We start from the raw sequence: 27,117 nt of genomic DNA, 5'->3' as shown, positions 1-27,117 counted from the left end.
TTTCTGACCTCATCTGTACTAACGTCTGTTTTCTCAGTTGACTCTTCAGTCCCAGTGTCGTCTTGTGTAGCACGAGAATCCACTGTCCTAGGGACACTTTGCTCTGTATCTTCTGTATTTTCTTCAGTGAACACCCCAGCCCCGGCATGCTTGAAGAACCCTCTCTTTCAGTATCAGAGAGTTGGAACAGACTCCTTTAGAACTTTTTGTTTTCTGGAACAGGGTTTCCCTGCATAACCCTGGCTGTCCTGGAGCTCACTGGAGCTCATCATGTAGACCAGGCTGGCCTAGAACTAGGAGATCCTTCTGCCTCTAACTCCCGGGAGCTGAGATCAAAGGCATTTGCCTCTACCCAGCTGCTTTTAGAACCTGTAATCAGTTTATTTTGCAGTAAACTGGTTAGTGTTTATGTGACTGATTATTTACTTGTTGTCTGCCTCACTCTGAGTGAGTGTAATTCACTCTGGGGTCAGGGGAGGCTGCAGTTTGGGACTAGGGCACCCCAAGAAACTAGGGGAGGTGTTATACCCCAATGAAAGGTAGGGTTTCTAGGTGCTTTGCTTTAACTAGCAGCTGATTGCATTGTGTTTTTGTTGTTGATGTTTTCCCCAGATTGGATTCTCTCTGGTTGGGTTGCCTTTGTAAGGCAGAGGAGGATGGCCTCCTGGGGCCAGCCTGACCGGGTGTGCTTGGCCCGTATTCTGCTTGCTGGTGGCAGGAGGGGAGGCAGGAACAGGTGCAAACCTGGCTGCATTTCACCTTTGCAGAAAGCAGGATGTGAAGCGAAACTGCTTACCTTATCTTGGATCGATTGTGGCATTCCTTAACCCATGTCCCCCCCACCTCCGGAATGCTGGACTAGAAACCGAGTTAAAAGAGCTTCTGTCGATCATACGTTTTCAGAAGTGGGTCCAATAATCGGCAATCATATTCCTTTTGTGATCTGCAGAGAGACCTCTACATTCTACACAGGCTTGCTTTTCCATTGCTTTGCAGGAGTTCAGAAGTTTGAGCTACCACCGGAGTGTGGTCTGTGGAGGGGCGGGGCTCTCTGTCTCCAATGAGGTGCCTTCAGTGTCGGGCAAGCCTATCATCTTTCGCAGGAGTGCTTACTCTGTAATCCAAGCGATAGCCACACAGCCTGTTTTATTGTTTGTGGAGTCCTGCGGCTAGGAGCTCTTCCCAGACGGGAAGGAGGGCAAGTGGGCGGTTTATGATTCTGCCCTGTGTCGGGACAACAGAGCCGAACCCTTTGATTTCTCCTGAGTAACCTGTGTGGGTGAACTTTAAACTGGGGGGCCTGCTTGACGCTGGATCTTTTTCTGCAGCTCCAGAAGCCTGGCTTTCTGCCTTCAGAAGGAAAGATGCCCTGGAGAGGCGTAGGATTACATTTAGGGATGCTAGCCACACAGCCAAGAGTCGGGGTACCTTGGCTTTTCTTCGCAAAGTCTTGGCAAGTGTTTCTGAAATGACTATATTATTTTTCTAAAGCTTGTACTTGCATTTATTTTTATTATTTTTATTTTGCCTGTGGACCTCACGCCAGAAATTGGTGCTACAATGTGGCTAGAGTAAACCTTTTTTTTTTTTTTTAAATTATCTTTAATCCGTCATTTTCCTTTTAATCGGGCACGCAGAAGCACAAAAGCCTGCCTGACTCTGAGCGTTGTCTGGATAAGTGGGAAGGGGCAGGCCCCTTTCAAGGATCCGGGCCAATTCTAAAAAGCTAGCGTTTTGTTTGTTGGGCCGCCCTTTGTCTCTAGAGGATTTTGATGTGAAAGACGATGAAAAAGGAAGGCTCTGCAGGTTCCTTCAGAATCAAGGCAAACCCAGGCTCCCTCTCACGTGCCGTGAGTTGGATAAATTTCTCCTCCCTGTCCAGGCAGACAAAGAGGCTGTTTCGCAGCGATGGAGAGCTGTCCGTTTGTGGGCAGCAGGTGGAAGCTGATGATGAGAATTGGATATACAGGACCCAGCCCAGAAAAGGTGACTTTATCTTACTCGTAATTTAAACATCTTTTAAAAAGTTTGCTCTATATTGTTCCTTGTTGCTGTCAGTGCTTTTCTGTCATGTTCCTCTCCTGCTCCATGAGGAGTCTCTGTTGGAACTAAGCACCGTTCATTTGTTTACACGTCTAAAAACTGTTCCGCCAAGATTCAGCTTGAGACAGTAACCTTCCCAGAAGGTTAAACAGCTCTCGTTTGCTGCAGGTGCTCTCCCTGCCTTCCCCAGCCCATGTTCTCCTGTAATTTGGGTAAGTCAGGAAGAAGGTATCACCCCAGATGGGGTCATCTGGTCTGGGGCAAGTCATGAGCTCTTTCCTGCATGGTCCGAGAAAGCTTGGAGGTTTGTGGATGGTCTTTTTGCAGCTTTCTTCTGAGACGATGAATGAGTTTGGTGAATGTATGACTTAGACAGGTGTTGAGTGTCACACGGAGGAAAACGGACACAAGAGTTTTTACCTTGGCCAAAAGAGTTTTGGATTTCTGTCAAGTTCCTTGTCAGACCAGCGTTGGTGTGTTGGTGTCTGTTCTCAGGATTAGCATGTTAGACCCCCCTAGAAGGTAAGGAAAAACTGTAGTCCTGCTGGAGGACAGGGGTGCATTCTAGTATTTTATATCACCCCCTACTTTCTATATAGAACTTCTGACGTCTGCCTGTAGGGACTGAATTGTTTAAGCTCTGAAATGGTTTCTTTGCTGGATGTTGTCCAGAGTCTAGCAGGGAAGCACTCCTGTGTGTTATGAAGGAGCCTAGCGCAGACACTGCCAGGACTGTGTGTGACTTGTTTACTGTGTTCTCTCTCTGCCAAGAGAAACCTTGCTAGAACATCTTGGGGACCTATTCTTCCCTCTCTTTTGGGAACCCAAACTGCAGAAATGTGAGAATTAAGTAACCTGCATGCTTCTGGGTACATAGTCCCACTGTGCACTCTTGAGAATTAAAGCACAGCTCTTTTTACAAGGACAATGGATGTTAACTCGATTGTGTTTGCCTGTTGAACTGGCAGAGGAAGGGCTGGTTAATATTTTTTTGAAGATGTCAGTTATTTATTACATCAGGGAGTTGACCACCAGGGGTCCGCCCATACTGAGCTTTGAAACCTGGCATTTGAGCTCGCACTGTGTAATTGCCAGCATTGAAACGGGCATTTGCTTCCCAGATGAAGAAGCTATGTAGTTTACATCTGTGAACTACTTTTCTAAATCAGGGATAGGCTGTGGTTTTGGTAAGTGACTGGGCTGTAACGTTTGAACCGAACCAGTTTGTAGGGTGGACACCATAGTGCTGTGGTTACAAGGGGTACACTTTTGACTCCCTTTAGTCTTTGCCAGAAGTTGCTTCTCAGAACTTAACTTTGCTTCAACCCGGCTGCTCTCAGGTTTCCGTTGAAGAGTGTATATGTGTGAGCATGCAGCTTTCTTTAGGACTTCCACTGTCTACAGCTCACGCATGCTAGCCTTAAAGGGAGAGAGACTGAATTTGTATGCCTTAGGTTTATGTGGAAAGCGAAGCAGGTAGTGTACACTTGACTTGTAGAAAATAGAGAAGTCATTGTGAAGGGGAAAGGCAAGTTCTGAAGGAAGCCGGACTTGTTTATTTATAATACAAAACACCGTGCCTTTTATCCCTTCGTGTAACAGGGGCACTGTTGGCCCAGGGTAAATGTTATCATCCTGACATACGGGGTTAGAGGTGGGGGATGCGTTAAATGCTGCCTCTGTGCATTACAAATCTCAGAACTATATTGTTTCTCTGTTTAGCTTACAAAGAAGAACGGGTTCTCATCCTTGACAGACTCCCTTAGGGGCAGGTTCTAACAGTCTTCATTCGTCATAATTCTGTCCTTTGGAGAAACGTAGAGGTGACATTTGTTTATACTAGTAGATCAAAAGAGGAACCATCTTTTGAGTTAAGTCGTGCAAGGTTTTGGGTTTTATTCTGATGACTGACGTAGAAGCTGAACCTGTGTAACTTGGAGTAGCGGTCACTACAGTGGGTGACCGTCTAGATAGGGTCACAGTAGCGGTCACTACAGTGGGTGACCACCGAGATAGGGTCAGAGTAGCGGTCACTGCAGTGGGTGACCATCGAGATAGGGTCACAGTAGCGGTCACTGCAGTGGGTGACCATCGAGATAGGGTCACAGTAGCGGTCACTGCAGTGGGTGACCATCGAGATAGGGTCAGAGTAGCGGTCACTGCAGTGGGTGACCATCGAGATAGGGTCAGAGTAGCGGTCACTGCAGTGGGTGACCATCGAGATAGGGTCAGAGTAGCGGTCACTGCAGTGGGTGACCATCGAGATAGGGTCACAGTAGCGGCCACTGCAGTGGGTGACCATCGAGATAGGGTCACAGATCAGAAAGCACCAAGACTTACTGGTGTGATGGGAGTATGAGATGACTTCCATACCTAACGCCCGGAACATGAGCAGACTTTTGACTGATAATGTTCTTGAAAAACTGATGTCCTTCAGGTCTGACAGATGGAGGTGGGGCAGTGGTCACTGGGAAAGTCACTGCTTGTGCCCTGTGGGGTCTGGGGAGGCAGGCTCTGCAGTCCTTCTGCTTGCTCCCAGCTGCTTCAAGGACACACTGTTGTTCCCGCCTGCTGTCACCAGGTAACACTTCTTAGCACAGCCAAGCCACCGACCGGATCCCTGGTGAATGAATAGTAAGTTATATGACACAACCATTCATTTTGCAAAAGTAGAAGGCCTTTTTACGCGAGTGTCTAGGCTGGCCGGTAACAGTCACGACACAGGTTTTTACATGGTTACTTTACATGTTTACGAAGGTAAAACAATAGCTTAGGACTTCTTGGCAGATTCTATTTGTGTGACTAGAAGCGACCAGTAGGTTTCTTTCTACCATGTGACCTTCAAAAAGTTGCCTGAAGTGGAGCTGAAGAAAGGGCCCAGAGGTTAAGCATCCCCACTGCTCTTGCAGAGGGCCTGAATTCCATTCATGACCTAGGTCAGGTGGCTTACAGCTGCCTCTAGCTACAGCTCTAGGGGGTCTGACACTGTCTTGGGACCTTGGGGCCATCCGCACTTAAGTGCACATCTCTCCTTTCCCTATATATACATAATTGAAAGAAGGGAGGGTACCGATGATTTATATAAACAGGTTCAAAGCAATCAGCACTAAGCACTTATTTTGCCACAGTACCTGGGAATTGCAAGTCTCTTGTCCTGACATTTGCGCTTGGGGAAGTAAGAGCGTGTGGTAACACGGTCGTCAGTTCTCTCGTTCTTGCTGGGATGTGACCCACTTCTGCACTCCATGCTTCTTCTTAATTATAAAAACCAGGCTGTGAAAGCGCTCGTCAGTGAATCAGGAGCGGTATCGTTAGATGCCCGTGTAAGAGAGAGGGAGAATGTAGTCGCACAGCAGGCTTCCGGTGTCCCTTTGCTGTGACAGGAAGGAAGGAAGGAAGACTCACGGGAGGATCCTTGCTTACTGTGTTCTGGGTGGAGGACATGAAGGTGCACAGGCCCTGCACTGCTGCTTGGTGTTTCTGGTTCCACAGAAGGCGTCTGAGGGGCAGTTACACACACTGACTGTGGAAAAGCACAGCGTGAATTGCTTAGACTTCTCGTGTTCCCCGTGGTCTTCTTGCTGTAAGCATGGAGTTAACCAGTGTTTAGTGCGTGGTTCTTCACCAGAACCATGGAAGGCTCTCAGGGAAGACTAATGACCCGTCTCCATCCCACGCTTCCCCCTTCCTTCTGAAAGAAAATCCAATGAGGTGAGGTAGGGGTGGGTTGTCTGCTCATTGCCCAGAGTACGTCTTGTTTCACCCCAGCTCTCCTTTGGATGGGGGGGAGGCATGATTGATGATTCTGGAGTTGACAGGTCTACAAATAGAGAGGTTAACTGATGTACAAAGCCTTGTTCCAAAGAGCATTTTTGTTCTCTCTGTGCACATTTTACCATCATCTGAAGAACTTAGTAACGTTACCAAATCTGACTTCTCTGTTATTTCAGTGCTTGTAATTTCAAATATGGGGTTAGAGATGCAGCTTCTTAGGAGCGAGGCCCTGGATTAAATCTTTGACACCTCTTGCCCTACCTCCCACCCCCCCACTCCCCACCCCCTACCTCCCAACCCCCAAAAAATCAGAGGACAGCCTTTATAGGCATCAGGGATAATGAACGATCTGTACACTAGAAAATACTTTTTTTGTATGGAGGAACTACATGTAAATTGTATGTGGGAGCTATGTTTCATTTTATCCCGGTATCCCTCCTCATAAGCGCGTAGCAGAAAACAGGCTCACTGTGCACAGTTGAATTATTAATGACCAGCTGTTGTAATGGAGAAAAAATGGATTACCAAGACCTAATGCAGCAAGTTCAAATCCTTGCTCGTATTAGCAACAGGGTTCTATTATTTTTGATAGTAAAGCACATTTAAAATTGTGAGGCCCAGGAACAGCACTGACATTAAGAAAGGCAAAAAAGGCGTTGATAAATATTGTTAAAGTAACTTTCCGAAGTGGTGCTTCAGACCAAACAGGCTTTGTTTATTCTGAAGGTTGCTCTGTCAGGAAAGTGGTTAAATGGATTTTTATCTTAACAAACGCACTAAGACAAATGTTCTCGGTGAATGCCGGCTTGTTTTCCTTCTTAAACTCCGTGGAAGTTGACATCTGTGAAAGGGACAAAGTGCTACTTAATATTTTACCCGTTCCGCTGAGACCACCCTTTATTGGCCTTCGCTTATTTCTTTCTCCTTTCAGGTTGGCAGTCCCAGTTGCCTCTGTACCTTGTTTTATTGTAAAAATGACCCTTCTTTTGGTAATTAAGTTGTGGAGTTTTTATTAAAATGATGTTTGACTCCGTATTCCCCCCCTTTTAACTTTAAAAAGTCTGTGGACTAGTTTGAAGATTAGACACTTCCTTAAATGACTTGAAGGGTCTTACTAGTGAAATTAGGGGCTTCCTGCTAGGGCTTCAGCTTGGAAGTAATTTTTGCTTTTTTCCATTGTTGGAATATCTTTACTAGATGATGAAAGACTTTTGAAACTGTGTTTTCTGGCCAGTCAGTCTGTTCGTCCGTCCGTCCTCCTTCCTCCCTCCCTCCTCCCTCCCTCCTTCCCCTCCCTCCCCTCCCTCCTCCTCCCTCCCTCCTCCCTCCCTCCCTCCCTCCTTCCTTCCTTCCTTCCTTCCTTCCTTCCTCCTTCCTTCCTTCCTTCCTTCCTTCCTTCCTTCCTTCCTTCCTTCCTTCCTTCCTTCCTTCCTTCCGACTCATTCTCATCATGTAGCCTTGGTTGGCTTGGACCTTGCTATGTAGAGCAAACTGGCCCTGAATTCAGAGATTCACCTTCCTCCCAAGCGCTGGCATTAATGATGTGTGCTACCAAACCCAGCTTTTGATTTCGTGTATTTATTTTTTTTATAATTTTGAGAATACTATTCATTTACAAGTATTCAATATTGTTTCTCTAATTTTAAGGGTTTTCTTAAACTCTAATGTTTTTCCTCTAATTAAAGGTTTGTTGTTGTTGTTACTGTTGTCGTTTTGAGGGGGGACCTCACTAGGAAGCTCTGGCAGTCCTGAAATGCACTGTGTAGGTCAGGCTACACAGATGCTCTTCCCCGAGCTTCTCTCCTCATCTGCTGTCTCTATTCTTGCTCCATTTTGAGTCACTCTTGAGTCCACACTCCTTCCAGAGTGATTTTTCTAAGATGCATATTTATTCAGGGTTAGTCTTTGGGGCTCACCACTGCCTACGGGGAAGAGGTTCCATCCCTCAACATAGCACAGAAGTTATGTGCTCTGGCCTGTCCGTGCCCTAACTCTAACATTGTGGTGTGTGTGTGTGTGTGTGTGTGTGTGTGTGTGTGTGTGTGTGTGTGTGTGTGTGACAAGTCCAGGATTCATACTGCTTTTCTTCCCCTTCCTGTTCCCAGAATGCTGCAGGCACCTTCTGCTGGGCCTACTAATTTCCTATGTAACCTTCCGAACGCACTGTCAAAGGCCGCACTGCTCACTTCCTTCTCTGTTACTTCTCTGCCTTGCTCATCCCCTGTAATTGCCTTTTTCATGCTTGCTTGCTTGCTTTAGTCTGACTCTTGGACTTGACAGCCAAGTCTTTTAGGACAGACACTTATCCCTCCTCCTTCCAGGGCTGGGTGCTTAGTAAACTACAGCGGAGTAGGGGACCATAACCCATTTGGAGTCTTCAATAGTGCTTCTTGCACAGGCCAGGCAACTACCCGCTTGTGAGTTTGACTGAAGAAACAGTAGGTTAGAGTAGCTGCGTGCTTGGTCTGAACTCGGGGTGCAGCAGAAGACAAGGATCCGTTTGTGGGAACATCATGGCGGGAGCCTGCCGTTGGCTGTTGCTGCTCTCAGGGTGAGCGTCCATCAGGCGCGTTGTAGAAGCATCTGATTATTTGACTGTTGAGTGAAGTTTAGCGAGCAGCGATGAGTTACAAGAGGAGTGATGGCCATCTGGTGAGGAGGGGCTGCGGTGTGGCATTATCATGGTCTCCTCTCAGCCATGTCCCTTGCTTTCACTCATGAGAAGGCCAGGCTCATTCTAACACAGGCAGCATCCGTAATCCTGAGCGACACAAATGGGAGCCTCTACTTAACACCCCCTCACCCCCAACCCCAGTAGGCTTCCTTCTCAGACACTTTAATGGCCATGTCTTTGACAGTGTTCCCTAAGACTGACACCACGTGTCCCCTCTCAGGGCACTAAGCTGCTTGTAGTGACACTTGGCCTCTCCTTTCCTAGAGCAGCTTTGCACCTGGTTCTCTCTGTCACCTCTGCAGTCTCCAGTCCACAGTCGCACAGTGACTGTGTGTTAGATGGTCACAGTGGGCTCTCCTAACCTCTGCATCACCCACTCCCCTCCTCCCTCTGAAATATTCACCACCATCTAATACGTTGTACATTCTATGCATTTGTGTTCAATGTTATCTATCTCCTCCAAGTAGAATTTAGCTTCCCAGCCATTTCCCTAGTCTGATGATATTTTTAAGTGAAGCATGGTGTATTTTAAGTGAAGGAGTGAATGATGTTGATATCTATTCGGAACGTGGACATTTTGCTTCTATTACCTGCTAATTCTGTGATTGGGGACAATCACTAAACTCTTTTAGGATGAATGGTATACTGTCTATTCATAGATCACTAGCGGAGTTTTTTTTGAGTGAAAATGTGTACTTTTTAGATACTGCGTTACCTTAAAGCAGTGACACTCAACCTTCCTAATGTTTCAACTCCTTAGTACAAGTCCTCATGTTGCAGTGATTCCCAACCATGAAATTGTTATGTTGATACTTTATAACTAACTTTGCTACTATTATGTATTGTAATCTAAACATTCGGTATGCGGGATGAATGGATTTCCCTGTTGCATCCTGCAGGTGGAGGACCACTGCCTTAGAGATTGGATGTGGCCGGATGAATGATACTGGCCATTGGGCTGTAATCTCTTTACTGTCAACAGTCAAGTGAGTCAGAAAATATTTGTTTTTTAAACTAAGGTAGCCTATTATACAAAGTTTCAGTGTAGAAGCAAGTCTCTTTGGAGTGGTCGTATAATCAGGTATAAGCTATGACTGTATTTATGTAATCCTCCTAAGATCCTATCCGTTAGTACGTTTGTCAGATCCTGAGATAATCAAAGGTTAGCATTGAAAGCCATGTCCGAATCACTCAGCTCAACCCCAGTCATTAGCATTAGCTGCTATTTGGGGAATGCTTATCAGGGCTAAACACTACTAACAACACTGTACATGAATTAACTTAATTTATAGATATTGCCTAGGAATCATAAACGGCCAATAACAGTAGCAATTGATTTGATAATCAGGACAGGGCAAGATCATCAGAATGGAACTAGTCTCAGAATTTCCCTGTGTTAGGACAGGAACCCCCATATAATTTTTCAGTCAGAGAAGTGACACTGGCAATACCTTGGTCATTTTGGGGTCATGGACTCAGTACTTTTAGTTTCAGGGGAACTCCTATTTCTCCTGGATTTGCAGCTCTCTGAAGTCCCCTCTGTGCCTCACCCTTACTCTGTAGGTCAGCGCACAGGTGTTGTGGGAATATGGGGTCAGTAGAGCACGGGGACACGGCATGCTAAATGGAGCAGAACACAGAGACCTAGAACCAGGTCATCCAGGGACTGCAGTCATGAGAAGAGATGACGAAGGACTTATCGAAGTTATTATATAGTCCCACAAGGAAGGCATTTCTGGAGCTGCAGACTAGCCGACCTCATGGGTTTATAGTGACATGCCCCGACACCTGAGTTTTTAAGAAGCACTGTTCCGTTTGCTTTAGCTGTATGAAGGACAGGTGGCAGTTGCATTAGAGTTTGACTGACTCTCTCTCACGGACAGTGTCATTTGTGGTGATCACCGCCTTAATGCGTGTGATTGGAAAATGTTTTGATAGCCAACTCCCCTACTGCTCGTGTACAAGCATACGCCTTGTGTGAGGCGAGAGGAGCCTGGAGCTAGCTATGGCATGATGCCTCTGATCAGACCTTGACACACCACACCACACATGTCTGTGCCATCGAATCCAGCATCGTCAGGGCAGCCCTGGTCCTTTCATGGCTATCTGACGACTGATGAGCTCTACTTGAGATTAAGCCGACAGTTGTCTGGATCTCACTAAAACCCATTGCTCTTACCTCATTACCTCACTTTTAGTGTTCAAACATGGCTGCCAAGTGACGAGGTGAGGGTGTTCTTGTCCATTTGAGCAGTGAGATCCAGTTGAAGGCTGTCTTCCCCAGAAGGAGTTTGTTAATTTGGTTTCCCAGTCGGCACCTCTTATGTCAGTGTTCTATTCTCTAGAATAATCCCTCCAGTTCCCGGGAACATTTTCTTCCATCATCCATGAATACACATAGTGGGAACTTTAAAAGCTTCTGTTGCTCACTAGATACAGTAAATCAGCTTTCTGGGAAAGCCATACCCAGTAGCAAGCCTCATCCAGGTCCAGTGTGGGAATGGCTTAAGTTAGAGGTCATGTGGAATGGCGCATGTCTTGGACTTTTCCTTAGCAGTCACACAGTAGGGTGGCATTCAACTGTGCCATTTTCCTGCACTCTTATTTTGACAAAGTCCACACCGAGAGCCATAATGAGTGGAAGAAGATGGGAGAAGGATGGTGATAAAGTTGAAGCTGTAGGCTATCAGGGAGTAGAGGTCAAGAGTCCACTTCCGGCGTTGTCTCCCCTTTGCTGAGCGTTTTCCCCTGTGAAGGAGCGCCCATCTCTGACGACTTAGTCGGATTTCTGAATATGCCTCCAGTGTGACAGGTTGCATGTCTCAGGTGTCTAAGACCTCGACGTTTCTCTATGTGGTTAAAAAGAATGGAGAGATTGCTCAGTGGTTAAGAGCACGGACTGCTCTTCCTGAGGTCCTGAGTTCAAATCCCCACAACCACATGGTGACTCACAACCATCTGTAATGAGATCTGATGCCGTCTTCGTGTGTCTGAAGACAGCTACAGTGTACTCATATATAATAAATAAAATCTTAAAAAAAAAAAAAAAGAATGTGGACCAAGGATGAGAGTTCAGCTGGTCACCCGTTAAAGAAGTCTAGTTGTAGGAGGAAGCCAGCAAGTTTGAATTCCATGTCCTCTCGTCCTTCCTGGGTACAGCTTAAGGCAACAACCACGGGCACCTGAGGTTCCAGTAAACTCTATCGTTTGATTTTTGTCCTCTGTCCCCTGGGGCTTGCTGTCATTTTGTAACCAGAAACCCATCAGCTCCAGCAGAAACTGGGTTTCCAGTGTTCCTGGGGTGCATTTTGAGATAAGCCGCAAGTCTCCCTTGCACCCAGGCGAGTCTTGCTTTAGTCTTGATTGGTCCGAGATTCTTTTACAAAGCATTTCAGTTACAGTTGAGGAGGTTACCTTCATGGCTGGTGGTAGCCTGCTCTTGGGCCGCTGTGATCACCTCACCTGTTGGGTTCTTATTTAAATAATTTTTCCCCCTCCTCAAAAGCAAGTACAGGGAGAGAAAGCACAGAGAGATTTCCCGGAGAAAGAAATTTGATGTCTACTTTACGGTCATTTTTTCCCCCCTTCCTTTATTAGCTTCCTTAGTGTGTTTGCCTGAATGTCGCCTGACGGGAGAATTCTGTCTGCCTGGCTTATACGAGGGTTTTGAGATGGTGCGTGCTGTTTCGTGTACGGCTTCTTTCCTTGTGAGGCTGGAGCAAGGGTGCATCTCCCCGCGTGTGTTGCTTTGGCTCGCGAGACCGTGGTCACACCCCAGTGTCTGAGGCATGAATTGGTTTAAATTACTGTAACCGGGGCCTCTCACACCACCCACTTGAGACACTTTGATGCTCTGATTCTTCCTTCAAACCACAAATAAACTCCGGACAAAAATAATGATCTAGAAATCAGTTTTACTCCTAGTTTCTGAAAATTGAGTTGGGTCCCCTCCCACCGCCCCAGAAATAGAGGCTCACCTTAGAAGAGGGAAGGATCTTCTACGGTGGAACCATGGCGTGAGAGTATTTGGCTCTCTAGTCACCAAAATGTTGGTTGTAGTTCTTTGCCCATCAGAGGTGTCCACAACTTCAGCTTGGATCTGCATCGTATGCCTCTCCTTGTTTCCTTGCTCGCATGTGGTCGACCTGTGTGCACACACGAAGACGCTGAACCTAGCCGCCTACCCTGCCTGCCTGCCTGCCTGCCTGCCTGCCTGCCTGCCTGCCTGCCTGGGGGACCCCTAGTTTTCCTTTATCCACCCTGTCTGAGACTGTTGGTCCTGACCCAGTTAGCTGCATTGTTCCCTGTTAGATCACAGCCTCGAGTCGGTAAATTGATACTTCCAGCCAGTATCACTTCTTACCACAGCACAGAAAGGTCTGGAAAACCCCAGGCACTTTGAGATTCGGCGTGGCTTAGGGCTGCACCAGAGAAAACGAGTGTGACACTGAGACATCCCCTCCTCCCCCCGCCCACGCTGAAATTCCTTTTCTGGGCTTTCCTCCGTGCCACTAGCTCAGGACCAAGTGTAAGAAGCAGCCCTTGAAAAAAATGGCAGCACGGCTGAGCGATTTCCAGTGTGAGCCTCATCTCCTGCCTCAGGATGACATCCCGTGACATCCTGCCAATCACGTGGGCTGATTGCTTGCACCTGCTGGCTGACCCCAGGGGAAATCCGTGACTAGCGATGTCTAGCTGGTGTCTGCCTATCTTATTCATTACACTGATTGTCCATCCCTCCAGAAGGGGAAAATTAGTAGAAGACATTTTATTCTCTTGAATTTATTTAGTGTTTGTGTTTGTATATGTGTGTGTAGATGTACTTTATGTTCATGTGTGATCATGTATATGTGCGTGCATGTAGAAGCCAGAGGTCAATGTCGAATGCTTCCTGTGTTTCACCCCACCTTACTGTTCGAGACCAGGTCTGTCACCAAATCTGGATCTTATCAATTAAAATAGAATGGCTGGCCAGGGAGTTCCAGAGATCTTCTGGTCTCCGTACAAGTGCCCCACGCCCCGCCCAATTCAGTGCTGTGGTTATAGAACTAGCTTTTTACATGTGTTTACCTAGTTCCCCATGATTGTATGGTAGCCACGTTACTCACTGAGCCATCTCCCTAGCACTTAAACTTACCCCTGAATTGTTAGACTCTAGCCTGTCTGTAGTGAAGAGCGCATTAACTAGAGGAGAAGCTGTTTTCTTAGCAACCTCAAGTATTGTAAACTGGTGATTGGTCAGAGATAAAGAATCCTGTTACACTGGGCCAGCCTCCATCAGAGGGGAAATGCTTTTGTTGGGATTTCTATGAGCCTTATTTCAAACCAGGAAGGAATTTTACTTTGTGGAAAGCTAAAATGGTTTGAAATGTTTGGCTCCGCACTGTACTGTGTCTAGATCCTGTTTGCAGATCAGAGTTTACACAGTGTCCACACACCTAAGCTCTCATTTCATGGTGATGACCGTCCTGTAATATGGGTAGGACTGGTGGCTTTATCTCCTCCTGTGGTGAGAAGGCAGGTCCTGGAAGATTAAATGTCCGATTTGCAGCCAACAGGCAGGTCCTGGAAGATTAAATGACTGCTTCGCAGCCAGCAGGGGAGAAATGATATAGAAGGGATTTTGCACCCACTTCTTGTGGTTTAGTTCCACCTTCTTTCTGAAGCAACTCCACACAGTCCAGGGATGCAATTTATTTATTTTTGGGTTCATTGGTTTGTCTGTGAATAGATGATGAGTCGTCATCTGGCACAGTCCCTATGAGCACCACGGTTTGTGTCTTTGCTTTGGCAGAAACTGAATCCCCACCGCTGTGCGCGCCCCCCTCCCCCAATAATAAAATCTGTATTTGGATCACCATGCTGTGTGCTTTGGTGTTTCTAATTTGTATCTTGCGGGCAGGGTCTGGGCAGTCTATTTGATCCCGACTCTTGACCTAGAGACTAATCAGATTGTGTGCCCCATCCTGCTCACCCTGGTCGGCGTCCAGTGTAATTCTGGCATTTTGCTGTCCTTTCCCAGGGAGTGAGCATGTTGGCATCACCGTACACTCCTATCGCTGGATGTGGCCATCCAGCTCTTTTTGTAGAACATCGAAGTGTAAACACCTCTGTAACCCCTCAGTGCTACTGGGTTGGATCACCATCCTCAGCATAATTTAGCTTCTTAAGGTTTGGCTCAACTTTACCTAACAAACACCGAATTTTCCTTCCCTCTTTTCACCCACCCCCTTCTTTCTCTTCTCTCCAGCTGCTACTGAGTCAACTCTGTAAGTCTATTCACTCACTTAAAATTTCTCTCCCAAATTCCCCTCCCCTTCTTCTCCCTTCCAGCTTCTTCCTAATGTTTTCAGACCAGGGCTCAGTATGTAGTCTGTGGTGTATTTAAACTTGTGATCTTCCTGTCTCTACTTCCCAAGGGCTGGGATTGCAAGGGGCTGTCACTATGGCTAGCCAAAATTACTATTTCTTAATAAACATCATTAATATGTTTATCTTAATGAATATCATTCGATTTTTTTTTTAAAGAGAAATGATGAAGAAAGAGAACTTTCTGTTATTGACAGGTACACTTCTGTCTTAGGGTTTTACTGCTGTGAATAGATATCATGACCAAGACAATGCCTAGAAGGACAACATTTAATTGGGGCTGACTTACAGGTTCAGAGGTTCAGCCCATTATCATCAAGGCGGGAGCATGGCAACAACCAGGCAGGCATGGTGCAGGAGGAACTGAGAGTTCTGCATCTTCATCTGAAGGCTGCTAGCAGAAGACTGACTTCCAGGCAGCTAGGATAAGGTTCTTAAAGCCCACGCCCACAGTGACACACCTACTCCAGCAGGGTCACACCTTCTAATAGTGCCTCTCACTGGGCCAAGCATATGCAAACCATTACAATGTCCAATGAATCTTTTTGATTCTAAACCTCAAATAACAGTTGACCTTCATTTATACAAATGGGACTAAGACTTGAGAAAGTTGATTTTCATTATTTTTCTTATGTGCACTGCTAATAATATCAATATGCAGTACTTTCATAATCTTTTAGTAATCTATTGAGATGATGTAAGACCCATCCTGGATCCTTCCATTTCTGCATAAGAGACTTACGAAAAAAATGTTTAAATACAATTTTAATGTGTACTCTGGTTTATTATAGGAAAGATACAAAAGTGTTTAAGTGCGATTTAGATTCGTTGACAACAGAACTTAAATTGAGGCTCTGAGAAAGTGAGTTTTCCTGTTTTCTAAATATTGGAGAATTCATTAGGAAGTCTCACTCCTGGTAAGAAAATCTCCCATCCCCAACATATTTACTCTGTTTTGGTTATAATTCTTAGACAAAATGACATGTTTAAAGTCTCTTTTCTGACGAAATGAAAATTCAAAGACTCCATCCATCCATTCATCCGTTCATTCGTTCAATGAATGTGAGTACACTGTCGCTGTCCTCAGACTCACCAGAGGAGGGCATCGGATCCCATTACAGATGGTTGTGAGCCACCATGTGGTTGCTGGGAATTGAACTCAGGACCTCTGGATGAGCAGTCAGTGCTCTTAACCGCTCAGCCACCTCTCCAGGCCCTAAAGACTTCTTTCTAATGTGAGAAACAGTAAGTAATTTGTGAAGTGGAATTATTACAGCAACAGCCATGTCAGTTTCCTCTCTTAGTTCTGAGTTTTAGTAGACATTGTGTGTAATAACTGAGTCCCGCATGTGAAGGGCCCCTATCAGAGATACCTTGCCAGCAGGCTTAGAGCTGAGACTCTTACAGCCCTGTGCTATCCCTTGTGTGACAGAAGAATGGAGGAGGAAGAGACAGGTGAGTCAGACTAGCAGGGGGTCCTGGCCTTTTGTTCCTTTTCCCCTTTTGAATGCTGTTTGAGAAAGTGTTCTTTTATTCGTCTCTGTGGCTTTGATATTCCTGACGGCTGTGGAGGTCAACGATGAATTCCTCTGCTGACCTCACTGGGCAAGCTTTGGAAGTTTGCCTTTACTCTGTGTCACCCAGAAGAAGGTTTTCTAAGCAGATGTGGCAGGGACAAAGACACTTAGCATTGCAAAGACAGAGGGGGAGAAGCCTCAGCCTTGAGGGTCTCAAGTGTCAATTTCATCTCACTCAAAGACAAAAACTGCATTCATTCTGTTGCAAAGAGGGAAAGGGTGGGGGAGCAAACCCATGCACCCCAAGCTGCAGCCTTAGTCTACACCACAGCTCCTGGAGACAGAAACCTTAGTAGATCTGTCAGAGTCACAGAAACTCCAAAGAAGCAAACACATTTTCCAACTTTCAACGTGGCATTCTGTGTTTGACAGATACCCTTTTCTCTACTTGACTGGTTGTAGGTGTATCTAGCAATCGAATTTGTAGATACATGGAAAAAAAAAATAGAACAAAAGTAAATCTCAGCCCTTTACCCATAACTGAATTGTAAGCCACTTGGATTGGGATTTAACTTTATTGATGTTAAGCCAGAGAGAGGGGGCGAGGGAGAGAACAGTAGAAATGCAAAATGAGGAAGCCCTGGCCATGCTCTGCCTAATCAAAGAGGAGGGCTGTGTTGTGGGACGTACCGCTCCCTGCAGACCTGAGGACTCTGTGATCATCATGGGTTTCAACATGAACTCCACCCCTAAAATTGCCCTACCAATTTGAGGAATCGTTTTCCTGCCTATTTTTAAACTCCTAAGGACAGAGGAAAAGACTCGAGGAGGCCAACTTCGGTGGTTTCCTCAAACCGTTCTCGTTTCCAAATCCTATGGGTCCCGAAATAACTCTACCATTTCAAACTGCCCAGCTCCTTAGGAGACTTGGCAGCTGAGAGGGAAATGGTGAGTTTCTTCCTTAAAGGGTGGTCACCGGGGTTAAAGTAGGTTAAAAGTTGGCGAGAGCGTGGGGCTTTCAGAACTAAGCTGCCCTTTAATAGAAATTCCGTAGGTTTTGTTTCTTAGTTATTTGTTTTTGAGACTGTGTCTCCCTTCTCTGCAGATCTCATTACAGATGGTTGTGAGCCATCATGTGGTTGCTGGGATTTGAACTCAGGACCTCAGGAAGAGCAGCCGGTGCTCTTAACCACTGAGCCATCTCTCCAGCCCCCTTCTCTGCAGAAAAGAACCCTCCTGTTTCTGTCTCCTCCTGACTGTTGGGATTACAGGAGCAAGCAACCAGGTTCCGCTGAAATTCTGTATAGAGCTTTGAGCTTTCCAAATACGTAACTTTTTTTTCTTAAAAATCTGTTAAATTTTCAAGTCTTAAGGAAGTTAAGTATTAGAACAGTATACTTAGTTCTCTAGACAAAAAAAATGTCAGGAATCTGTACTTTTTTTGTTTGTTTACTTTGTAACAAGCATTGGTTCTCCTGGATTTGCCTTGTAGATTAGGCTGGCCTTGCACTCAAAGAGATCTGCTTGCCTCTGCCTGCGGAGTGCTGGGGCTAAAGGTGTGTACCATCACGCCCAGCTTGAATCCGGACAGTCTATTAGTTTATTCTACCCTGCTAACCAATATCTTAGTGTATCTTCATTTTTTAAATCTCTCTGCTTGGTTGTAAGTGGTGGCAGCTGGATACGCTCGCTGGTTTTGAGTTTGTACGTTGGGGCAGAACTCGGGGCTCTCGTGGTTGGCTGCCGTATGAACCTGAATTATTCTGACTTAGCTTGGTTTTCTAACAGTTTAGGGTGGTCACCGCTCAGGTGGAAGACCAGGCTCTATTTCTGCTCTCGGAGCGTTGAACCCCTTGGATTATTTGGTGCTGAGGAAAATCATGATGATGCACACGGCCTTGGTGATTTATTTTTTGGGGTCCATTTTTCTGTGATTGATAGATGTATTTTGGAAGCCAGTCTCCCAAGGATCGCACCGATGACAAGTAGAGCCTGAGAGTCCAGGATGCTGTGTCTGTTCTGTGCGGTCGTTTTTATGTCTTTTTAACCTGGACTCTTCAGAGTATGATTTGCATGTCATGGGCACAGTGACAAGGGCAGAACTTTGAGAGAGAGAGAGAGAAAAAAAAAATAGACTCTGACAGTTTTGTTTGTCTCTCTGACTACATATTTCCTTGTAACTTTCCTAAGGAGTGGGGTTTGAATGTGTCATTATTGTGACATCTTTTGGTATCCGCCCTCCAGCTGGACATACCAACCTTAATAGTCTTAGAATACATGCTTCCAGAAGAATGATCTTCCTCCTATCCCTCCACCGTCATCCTCCAAATATGTAGTTACTGCAGAATGACCAATGGTTCGTAAAAATTCTGTAGTTAAATCAAATTATTAGCAGTCATCAACAGAGTCCTCAAGGGTGTTTTTTTGATTGCACAGATTGATGGCTTATGGTGTGACAATGTAGCTCATAGCATCAGTGACTTACTTAATAATGAGTTTTGCCTTGTTTTTGAGACAAGATCTCACTATGTAGATCAGGCTGACCCGAGACTCACACACTCCTTCCTCTGCCTCTCAAGTGCTGGGATGAAAGGTATGAGCCACCAAGCCCCACCCACACAGAGTTTTAATACAGGTATATATAGGGGAAATCATACCCATTTATTTAACTTTTAAGGAATATGTTAAATATGATTTTTTTTAAAGCAGAAATCTACATACCGTTGGGCATATATGTCTCAGCTGGGATTTGTATCTTTGCGTTAACCCTTCCTTTTTGGATGCACTAGACGAGTCATAATGGCTCGGATTTTTATGTGTTTATGTTACAAGTAATTGCTAACCTGACCTGTCATGTTCTATTTACCATGCGAGTGTGGAAAGTTTACTGCTCGAGCAGGCCCTTGCTTTGAGGAACGCTCATTCCAGGTGAACAGCGGTGACGCAGAGAGTTGGGTGAGCAAAGTGTTGTTGGGAGATTAGAGGGGATTCGTTCCTTCTAGAGGGGGAACTGCTCAGGTAAGGCTTTAGTGAGGTGAGAAGCCAGAGTGGGAGCCTGGCTACCTTCCAGACAAAGGAAATGACAGAGTTCTCAAAGATAGCCAGGGTAGGAGACTGACTGTATGGTCTGTGACACAAGCCTGCTGAAGGGGCCACTTACGGGTAGGTGTGTCCAAAAGAGTTTGCAAAGTGAACCAAGTCTAATTCTAGAGGAGCTTTTATTACTAGATGAAGGAATGTGAGATTTGGGGCCTTCATGTATGTATGCATGTGTATGTGTGTATGTATATATGTACATGTGTGTATATGTATATATGTGGTATGTATATGTGTGTGTATTACATAAATGGAGAAATAGAATGATTAAAGTCCTTTTAGAAATGTGTAGTAGGAATGAAAGCAGATGGAGGTCAGATTTAGTAAGAAGAGAGAAATGACTAGAAAGGTATCTGGGATGGCCTCGCTTCAGTCAAAGGAGCTGTAAAGTGGGATTGATTTGGGTCTCTTGATTACAGCGGTTACCAGCTGGTTCCAGAGTTGGTTGTCAGGGCAGAACCACGGCAGAAGGGTGTCACAGGGGAAAGTCACTTGCCTCACGGCAGCCAGGAATTAGAGAAGAATGGTGTACACTTCATCCTTCTGCAGTGACTTGCTTCTCCCAGCTCGGCCTTTCTCCCTAGAGTACCTTCAGCTGTGAACTCATCGTTGGGTTAATCCTTTGATGAAGTTAGCGTTCTCATGATCTAATCTCTCTTCAGTAGCCCCGCCAGCTGGGAGACAGGCATTTTGCACACAGCCTTTTGCTGGGGAATACTGTATCCAAGCCATCACAAATCCTGCCCCCGCCCTTATGCCCGTCTCCTCATGCAAAGTGCAGGCCCCACCAAACTCTTAACACTCCCAACATTATTCAAGATTTCTAATCTAAAATCTCTTCTGAGGGTCAAGCTATGAATCTGTTTGTTTGTTTGTTTTAGTTATATACTTTGGACATACAATGGCCCAGACTAGGCCATTTCAAGCAGCATAAATGGGGACCGTGGTGATTTGAATATGCTTCGCCCAGGGAAATGGCATTGTTAGGAGGTGTGGCCTTGTTGGAGTAGGTGTGTCACTGTGGGCATGGGCTTGAAGGGCCTCATCCTAGTTTCCTGGAAGCCAGTATTCTGCTAGGGCCTTCAGATAAAGATGTGGAACTCTCAGCTCCTCCTGTACCACATTCCTGCCTGGATGCTGCCATGCTCCCGCCTTGATGATAATGGACTGAACTTCTAAACCTGTAACCCAGCCCCAATTAAATGTTGTCCTTATAATAGTTGCCTTATCATGGTGTCTGTTTGCAGCAGTAAAACCCTAAGTTAGACAGGGACATAGAAAGAGTGGACAGAACCCAGAAAGAGCAGAATCTAGCAGGGTAAGTGTCCTGCAGCCCAAGCTTGGCAGGTGGGGAGAGTGGGAGTTACGGCTTCCTGGCTGGCTACAGCCCACATGACTTCCACCTAGAACTGTGTCCACTTGTGCCCTGTAGCTTTTCTCCTCAGACGTTCCACCTTTCTAGAGTCTCCCTTGCAGCCCTGGCTTCAGTCTCACAGCTTTTGCAACCAGGTGAAGCAGGGGTACTTCTCAAGCAAGTCTTTGAAAGGTCTTTCCTGGCTAGTCTTGAGCCTGCAATGGGTAGGGCTTTCCTGACTTCAGAGTTCCTCAGGCATCTTTCTTGTCCTTGTTCTTGACTTCCCTTGAAAAGCACAGGTCTCTTTAGCACCAGTGCTCTTCTGACCTGTCACTTTAACATGCTCTTTTCTGCCGGCCTACTTGCCTGCTTTCCGAATCTTTCTAATCTGCTTTAGGTTCATATTTTCACTGTAATTCTGGCTAAAAGTAGCCAGCAGTGCTCATGCCACAACCTGAAGTTTGTCCTATCTGGAGACTTCATTGGATTAAGTAGTCCACCAATTTAAATTCAGCCTGATGTCAATACAAAATAGAAATAGAAAAAAGTGTGGCCAAGTTTTTTTTTTTTTGTCAGAATGTGACATGCATGGCTTCTAGTTCAATTCTTAGGAGAGTACTTGTTCACATCCAAAACGCTATGAATGTGATCTACTGTTGTTTGCTTTTTATTGTTATTTAAGTCTTCAGGGCTCTCTACCACAACCACCTGTGTAGCATTCTAGGCATTCTCGGTCCTCTGTCTCCAAACTTTTCCAAATTGCTCTCCCAGATCAGTTCTAAAGGCCTGAACCCCATGGTCAGGTATATTGTCACGATAAGGACCCTTCTTGCTGGCGCTGATTTTCTGTTTTTAAGTTTTGTTTTGTTTTTAAATCACTGTAATGTACGTTGTATTGGCAAATTGTCATGTGTTGCTTGAGTTCACCGAGAAGCTGTACCTAGAAACGGGGTTAGTCCCCCTCCCACGTACATTTCAGACCCAAGCATGTTTGTCTCAAATTGTCTTCCAAGGCCCCTTGTCTGAAGACTATTACACAGGAGGAAGGGGAGGGGGAGGGGCAGGGGAGGGGCGACGGGGAGGAGGAAGATTTCAGGACAAACAGAGTGTTCTGGGTTGCCCTGTTTATGAGGTGGCCAGATTGAGATGATCATAATGGTGGACTAGTTTAAACTATGCAGGAGGAGCTAGGAGTCTACTTAGCAGTGCACGAGGACCTAGGTTCAATTCTAGCACTTTGGTGATGGAGCGTATCAGTTACTATGCAGAAGGATCTAGTTTCAGTTCTCAGCAGGAGTGAAAGAAGTGGACGAATGGACGAAGAAATGAATGAACCGACTAGGGGAAAAGTGAGACTGACCAATTTAAAGTTATAATGTTGTGACTCCAGTCCCATTTCTCTGTGTCCCAGGGTGTGGGCAAGGCCTGACTGAGTTTCTCTCTGAGTCATTTTGAGCACTGATGAAGTCAGGTGAACAGAGGTGGGGGTGCTCCAACTAGGGCCCTCGTGCATGTGCTGTGCAACAAGTGTTTTATCCCTTACCTAGTTTCTGAGGCAAGGTTCCCCTTTACCCCCTTCCCCCCTTTATTTTGCTGTTGTGCATATCAGCTCCAGGTTGATCCTGACTCCAGTTTTACCCCGGAAGAGCTGGAGTTACAGATGCAGGCTGATATCTGGCTTTTTATGTAGTTCCTAGTATTTAACTAGGCTCATTAGGCCTCTTTGGCATTTTTGATTAAGAGGAAGAGTCAGCATTTTTCGTGTGTGCTTTCCCTATTTTCTTCTGTAGTTTTATTATATCTTGAAATAGTTTCTTTTTTTTTTTAATTTTTTAATGTATTTTATGTATGGGTACACTGTAGCTGTCAGACATACCAGAAGAGGGCGTCAGACCCCATTACAGATGGCTGCGAGCTACCATGTTGTTGCTGGAAATCGAACTCAGGACCTCTGGAAGAGCAGTCAGTGCTCTTAACCACCTCTCCAGTCCCCCTGAAATGAAATAGTTTTGAGTCAATCTTGACCCATTAATTTTGTTGTTGTTGGTGGTGGTGGTGGCGGTGGTGGTGGTGGTGGTGTTGATGGTGGTGGTTTTGAGACAGGGTTTCACTGTGTAACAGCCCTGACTGTCCTGGAACTCACTCTGTAGACCAGGCTGGCCTCGAACTCACAGATCTGCCTGCCTCTGCCTCCCAGGTGCTGGGATTTAAAGGTGTAGCCACCACTGCCTGGCTTTGACTCAAAAAAAAAAAAAAGAGAGTATATATTATATAAAATCATTCCTTATCACTGCTGTTGAAACAAACATTCTTTTATACAAGTGAACTAACCATCACTCGAGTGCTTGGGAAGAAACCTTTGAAAAGGATTGTTTATGTGTATGGCTGCTGCTCCCCCCCCTCCTGCAGAGATAACGTTAAACTCGAACATGATGCTGGATGCTGTAATGCCACGCGGGAGTAAAGAAGTTGCCGCCCTGGCTTGTTGGCAGGGAAGATCTTTGTTTTGTCCAAATGGCTGTGTCTTGTGTGCTTGTGCATCCTCCCAACGGCTTCTCTGTATAGGAGTCTGTATAGTCCGGCTCCTTTTCACCCCACGGCTATGTTCAGTAGCGACGGAAAATATAATTTTAATGCACGGTCCTTAATTAATGTTTTTGCAAAGTTTGAACATTGTGTTCCCTCATGTTTTATTCTTAGGTGTGTTCACAATCGGATAGTCAGACATAAGGGATCCTTTCTTCTCATTTCTGAGACAGGGTTTCTCTGCGTAGCCCCGGAACTCACTCTGTAGATCAGGCTGGCCTCGGACTCACAGATCTGCCTGCCTCTGCCTCCTGAGTGCTGGGATTAAAGGCACGCACATTTTCAAACCCGCTAATCTACCGGGCGTTGTCCGAAGGTCAATCATGGCTCCAGATAAATGCTGTGAACTTTGCAGGTGGTGACATCTATGGTTCCACTGATTTATTAAGAGATGGTGTTTGTGTTGCTTGGGAATATTTCAGGAACCCCTCTTTAATCTAAGTAAAAATGTAGCCCCAGAAATAAAGGGGTATGAAAGGGAGAGATTTTAGCCTTTCCGTAATCATACATTGAAGATAACTTAAAAAAGTTATCGTGCCCTTTTCTCCACGGTTTTTTTGCCTTGTCAAATGCATGGGCTCTCTGTTAAGTTACCTCAGATGTAGTAGCTTATCATGGCAGGAAGTAGCAATGTCACAGATCAGTGGGACGTGGGCCGACGGTGGGGAGCAGACTACTTTAGTTTTGAAGGTTCTGGGGGCTCAGGTGGCTATACGTGTTCCTGGCCCCTGGATGTATCGTGCTCTATCTGTCCAGTTTTCACAGGCCCTTCTCCATCTGCACGTTTTCTTCTCTCTGACTAGGATCTTCTCATTGGCTACCGGGGCCAATCCCGCTCCGCTCTGGTTTAAGGCCAGGTCTGGTGTATCCTAGTCTGGTTTCAGATTAACTGTGTAGCTGAAGATGACTTTGAAGGTCTTGTCCTCCTGTCGGCTCTGCCATGCCCAGTTCCTGTGATATGGGAGATAGAGCCTGGCGCTTTGCGTGTGCCCAGTAGTACAATCATTCTGTGACTCGGACCCCAAGTTATGCATGCTTTCTTATGAGTGGCCAATCCGAACGACTTGATTAAATGTTGATAGGCAGGAACCCGTCATTGATCAGTATTAGTTTGTGCTTCTGTTGCCTAGTTTTACTTACAGAACCAAATCCTAATTATTTATTCTAGTAATTCCCTTCTTTCCACCACCCCCCCAACCTTTGCAAGTGTTTGGATCCCTCCCAGGGTATGTTAGGCATGTGCTCCACCACTGAAATCCAGTCCCCTTCCTCCTCCACTCATCTATGCTACTCAACCATGACTTGGTTCCCAGCACCTCCATGACCCCCAGTCCTGGGTCTGTAGTCTAATTCCTTTGGATACAATGCCCTCTTCTGGCCTCTGGGCATAGCGTGTGTATAGTACACAGGCACAACATGCAGGCAAAACACCCACCCATTAAAAAAAAAAGTAAAAAAAATACATAAATATATAGATTTAAAATGTTGAATCTCACTTGCAAGGACATTTTAAGAGTGCATCTGCAATTCATATATAGCACATGGACGATCACTGCAGATAGGAGCCGCGTGGAGTGACCCCAGCTCATCAAGTAAGGGTCACAAGGTGACAAGGAAGAGCACACTGTGGTTTTGAACTTGATCTCGCTGGCTACTCAGTTAACGGATGGCCTTGTGACTTACTGAACTAGCTGAGCCATGGTAGCTCTGTCCTAACAGTTACTGACTGTCCTAGTGTCTCGTTTCACGTCGAGGCTCTTTTGTGTCCTAACGTCTTCTGGCCAGAGACCTCATTTTCTATTTCCTTCGGGTCGTAGGAAGTAGCGAATTGATACAGAACAATGAGGGTCAATTCAACTTGGTTATGCTGAGCCAGGTGCTGGGCGCAAAGGAGCCCGGAACATCCACGCCGTGCAGCGAGGGCTGCAGCTGGCACCCGGCACACAGACAGACAGACAAATTGGGTTTGTGAGTCAGTTTCCTGCATCCTGTGGTGTCCAGAGGAAGGCCCCCCAGCAGCAGCTGGGCCTGCGAACAATGCTCACTTCCTGTAGCCAGTGTATGTGGGGAAGGACCCCAAGGGCCACTCAGGGTTCAGATGGTGCTCTCAGAGTACCCCGGAGTCAGCATCTATAGAACCCACGATGGAGACTCTGCCAGGGTAAGTTTACTTTCCATTGTAAGCGAGGAGATTAAACAACCCAGTTGTGCCACAGGAATTAGAAGCTGGCACTAGTGCTGACATCATTCTGTCATCTGAGAAAGGGGTGATGCCATAGAAGTGTGACATAGGTCACATTTCTACACCAGTGCACTTATTCACAGCATTCGTGGGCTGATAAGGGTAGTGAGCTGTACGTGGGGTTTGCTATCGGCTCCATGAATGTTTCCTACGGATTCATGGTATTCAGCTATGTGGAGGGTTTGTTATTCTAATGTTTAATGTTAATTACAAGTTAGTATATGATTGGTCCACATCAGAGAAGAAGGGGGAGAGCATGTCACCAAAAGGGACCAGGGAAGACAAGGTTGGTGGTAATCAGTGGCAGACAGGAAAGCTGAATCCAGTGATTTCTGGGCTGTTGATCACATGAAGAGTCACATCTGCTTCGATGGAAAACACCGGGAAACACGGACAAACACACGGGCTCTCTGTGTTCCCGGGGCTGCCGCACCGGACACGATGAACGGAGACTGCTGACCCCGGGCTTCCCTCTCTTTCTAGAGGATCCTGGGCTGGTTCCTGGTGTGAAATAAAGGACAGATAGGGAGGTGTCAGCAGCCCGGCCAGAAAGCTGGGATTGGGTAGTGGCTTCCTGTAGTAACAGGCGCTGGCTGGCTGCCCCGAGCTCTCTGGCCGTGGCTGTTGAGGAGGTGGGTGGGAGACAGCTGTGCCTAGCACTGCAGGCCACATCGGCTCCCAGAGCACCAGCCCCTCCATGGAACTGCTGAAGAATGTTCTGCCTGAAAGGTGAGGGGGCCTTGGGGAAACTGTCATTCGAGCCACAGGGTTGAATCCACTGCAGTTAGAATATGAGGGAGATCAGTAAGTATGAAAGTAAAAGTCATTGTTCTGTTTTTTGGTTGCAAGCGGGAAGAAAGCCCTCCTGCTGGAAAGATGGGATTCTTTTAGACAGAAAGATTCTACAGTGTGTTTTGTGTGCATTATTCTGTCATGGACGGAAGTGGTTAAAAGTTGAAGATAAAGAGCTGTTTTGTTTTTTAAATAAGTTCTATAATGTAAGAACTGTTTAGTGCTGTACTATGAGCCCTAGAGGAGGCATTTTTTTTTTCATGTTAGGACTCACTAAATTACAGTAGAGCAGAGTGGGGTGGGGAGAATTCCACTGCTCCCAGTCTTAGTGCATAGATTTGGAAATTAAACCAATTCTACTGCAGAGGGAAGGCACGTCCATCCTGGCCCCATGTGAGCTGCGACTTCCTAAGTGTTCTAACAGGACGAGTCACTGAGTCTTTGTGGTGATCGTCTTTGTTAGACAATTGTTTTATCCTTGAAGGTTATGTTTCTTCCAGCGCTAACGCGCTTCCTCTATGAGACGGTCGATGTGAGGGAGTTGTGAGGAGTTTCCTTGGAACTGAAGTGGCCTGTGATGCTCATACCTTTCTGGGTATGTCATTCTGGTGATGTCGAACTCGACAGCCTTTCAGCTCTGTGAAAGGTGTTCCTGCCCTGTTTGCTGTGT

At 46.0% G+C, this 27,117-nt stretch overlaps 1 protein-coding gene across 1 annotated transcript in view; it reads left to right on the top strand.

The window, feature by feature from the left end:
- Window positions 1–1,579: 1,579 nt before the first annotated feature.
- Nhsl1 (NHS like 1) overlaps window positions 1,580–27,117 on the top strand; it is a 132,557-nt gene continuing 107,019 nt past the window's right edge. Inside the window, exon 1 of the mRNA XM_032894947.1 lies at window positions 1,580–1,986. Coding sequence (XP_032750838.1) covers window positions 1,785–1,986 — 202 coding nt within the window. The 5' untranslated portion in view covers window positions 1,580–1,784. The remainder of the gene's footprint in view (window positions 1,987–27,117) is intronic.

This window comes from Rattus rattus, chromosome 2 (genome assembly GCF_011064425.1).
Source record: "Rattus rattus isolate New Zealand chromosome 2, Rrattus_CSIRO_v1, whole genome shotgun sequence".
Lineage (NCBI taxonomy): Eukaryota > Metazoa > Chordata > Mammalia > Rodentia > Muridae > Rattus > Rattus rattus.
This window is presented reverse-complemented; position numbering and strand designations above follow the sequence as displayed.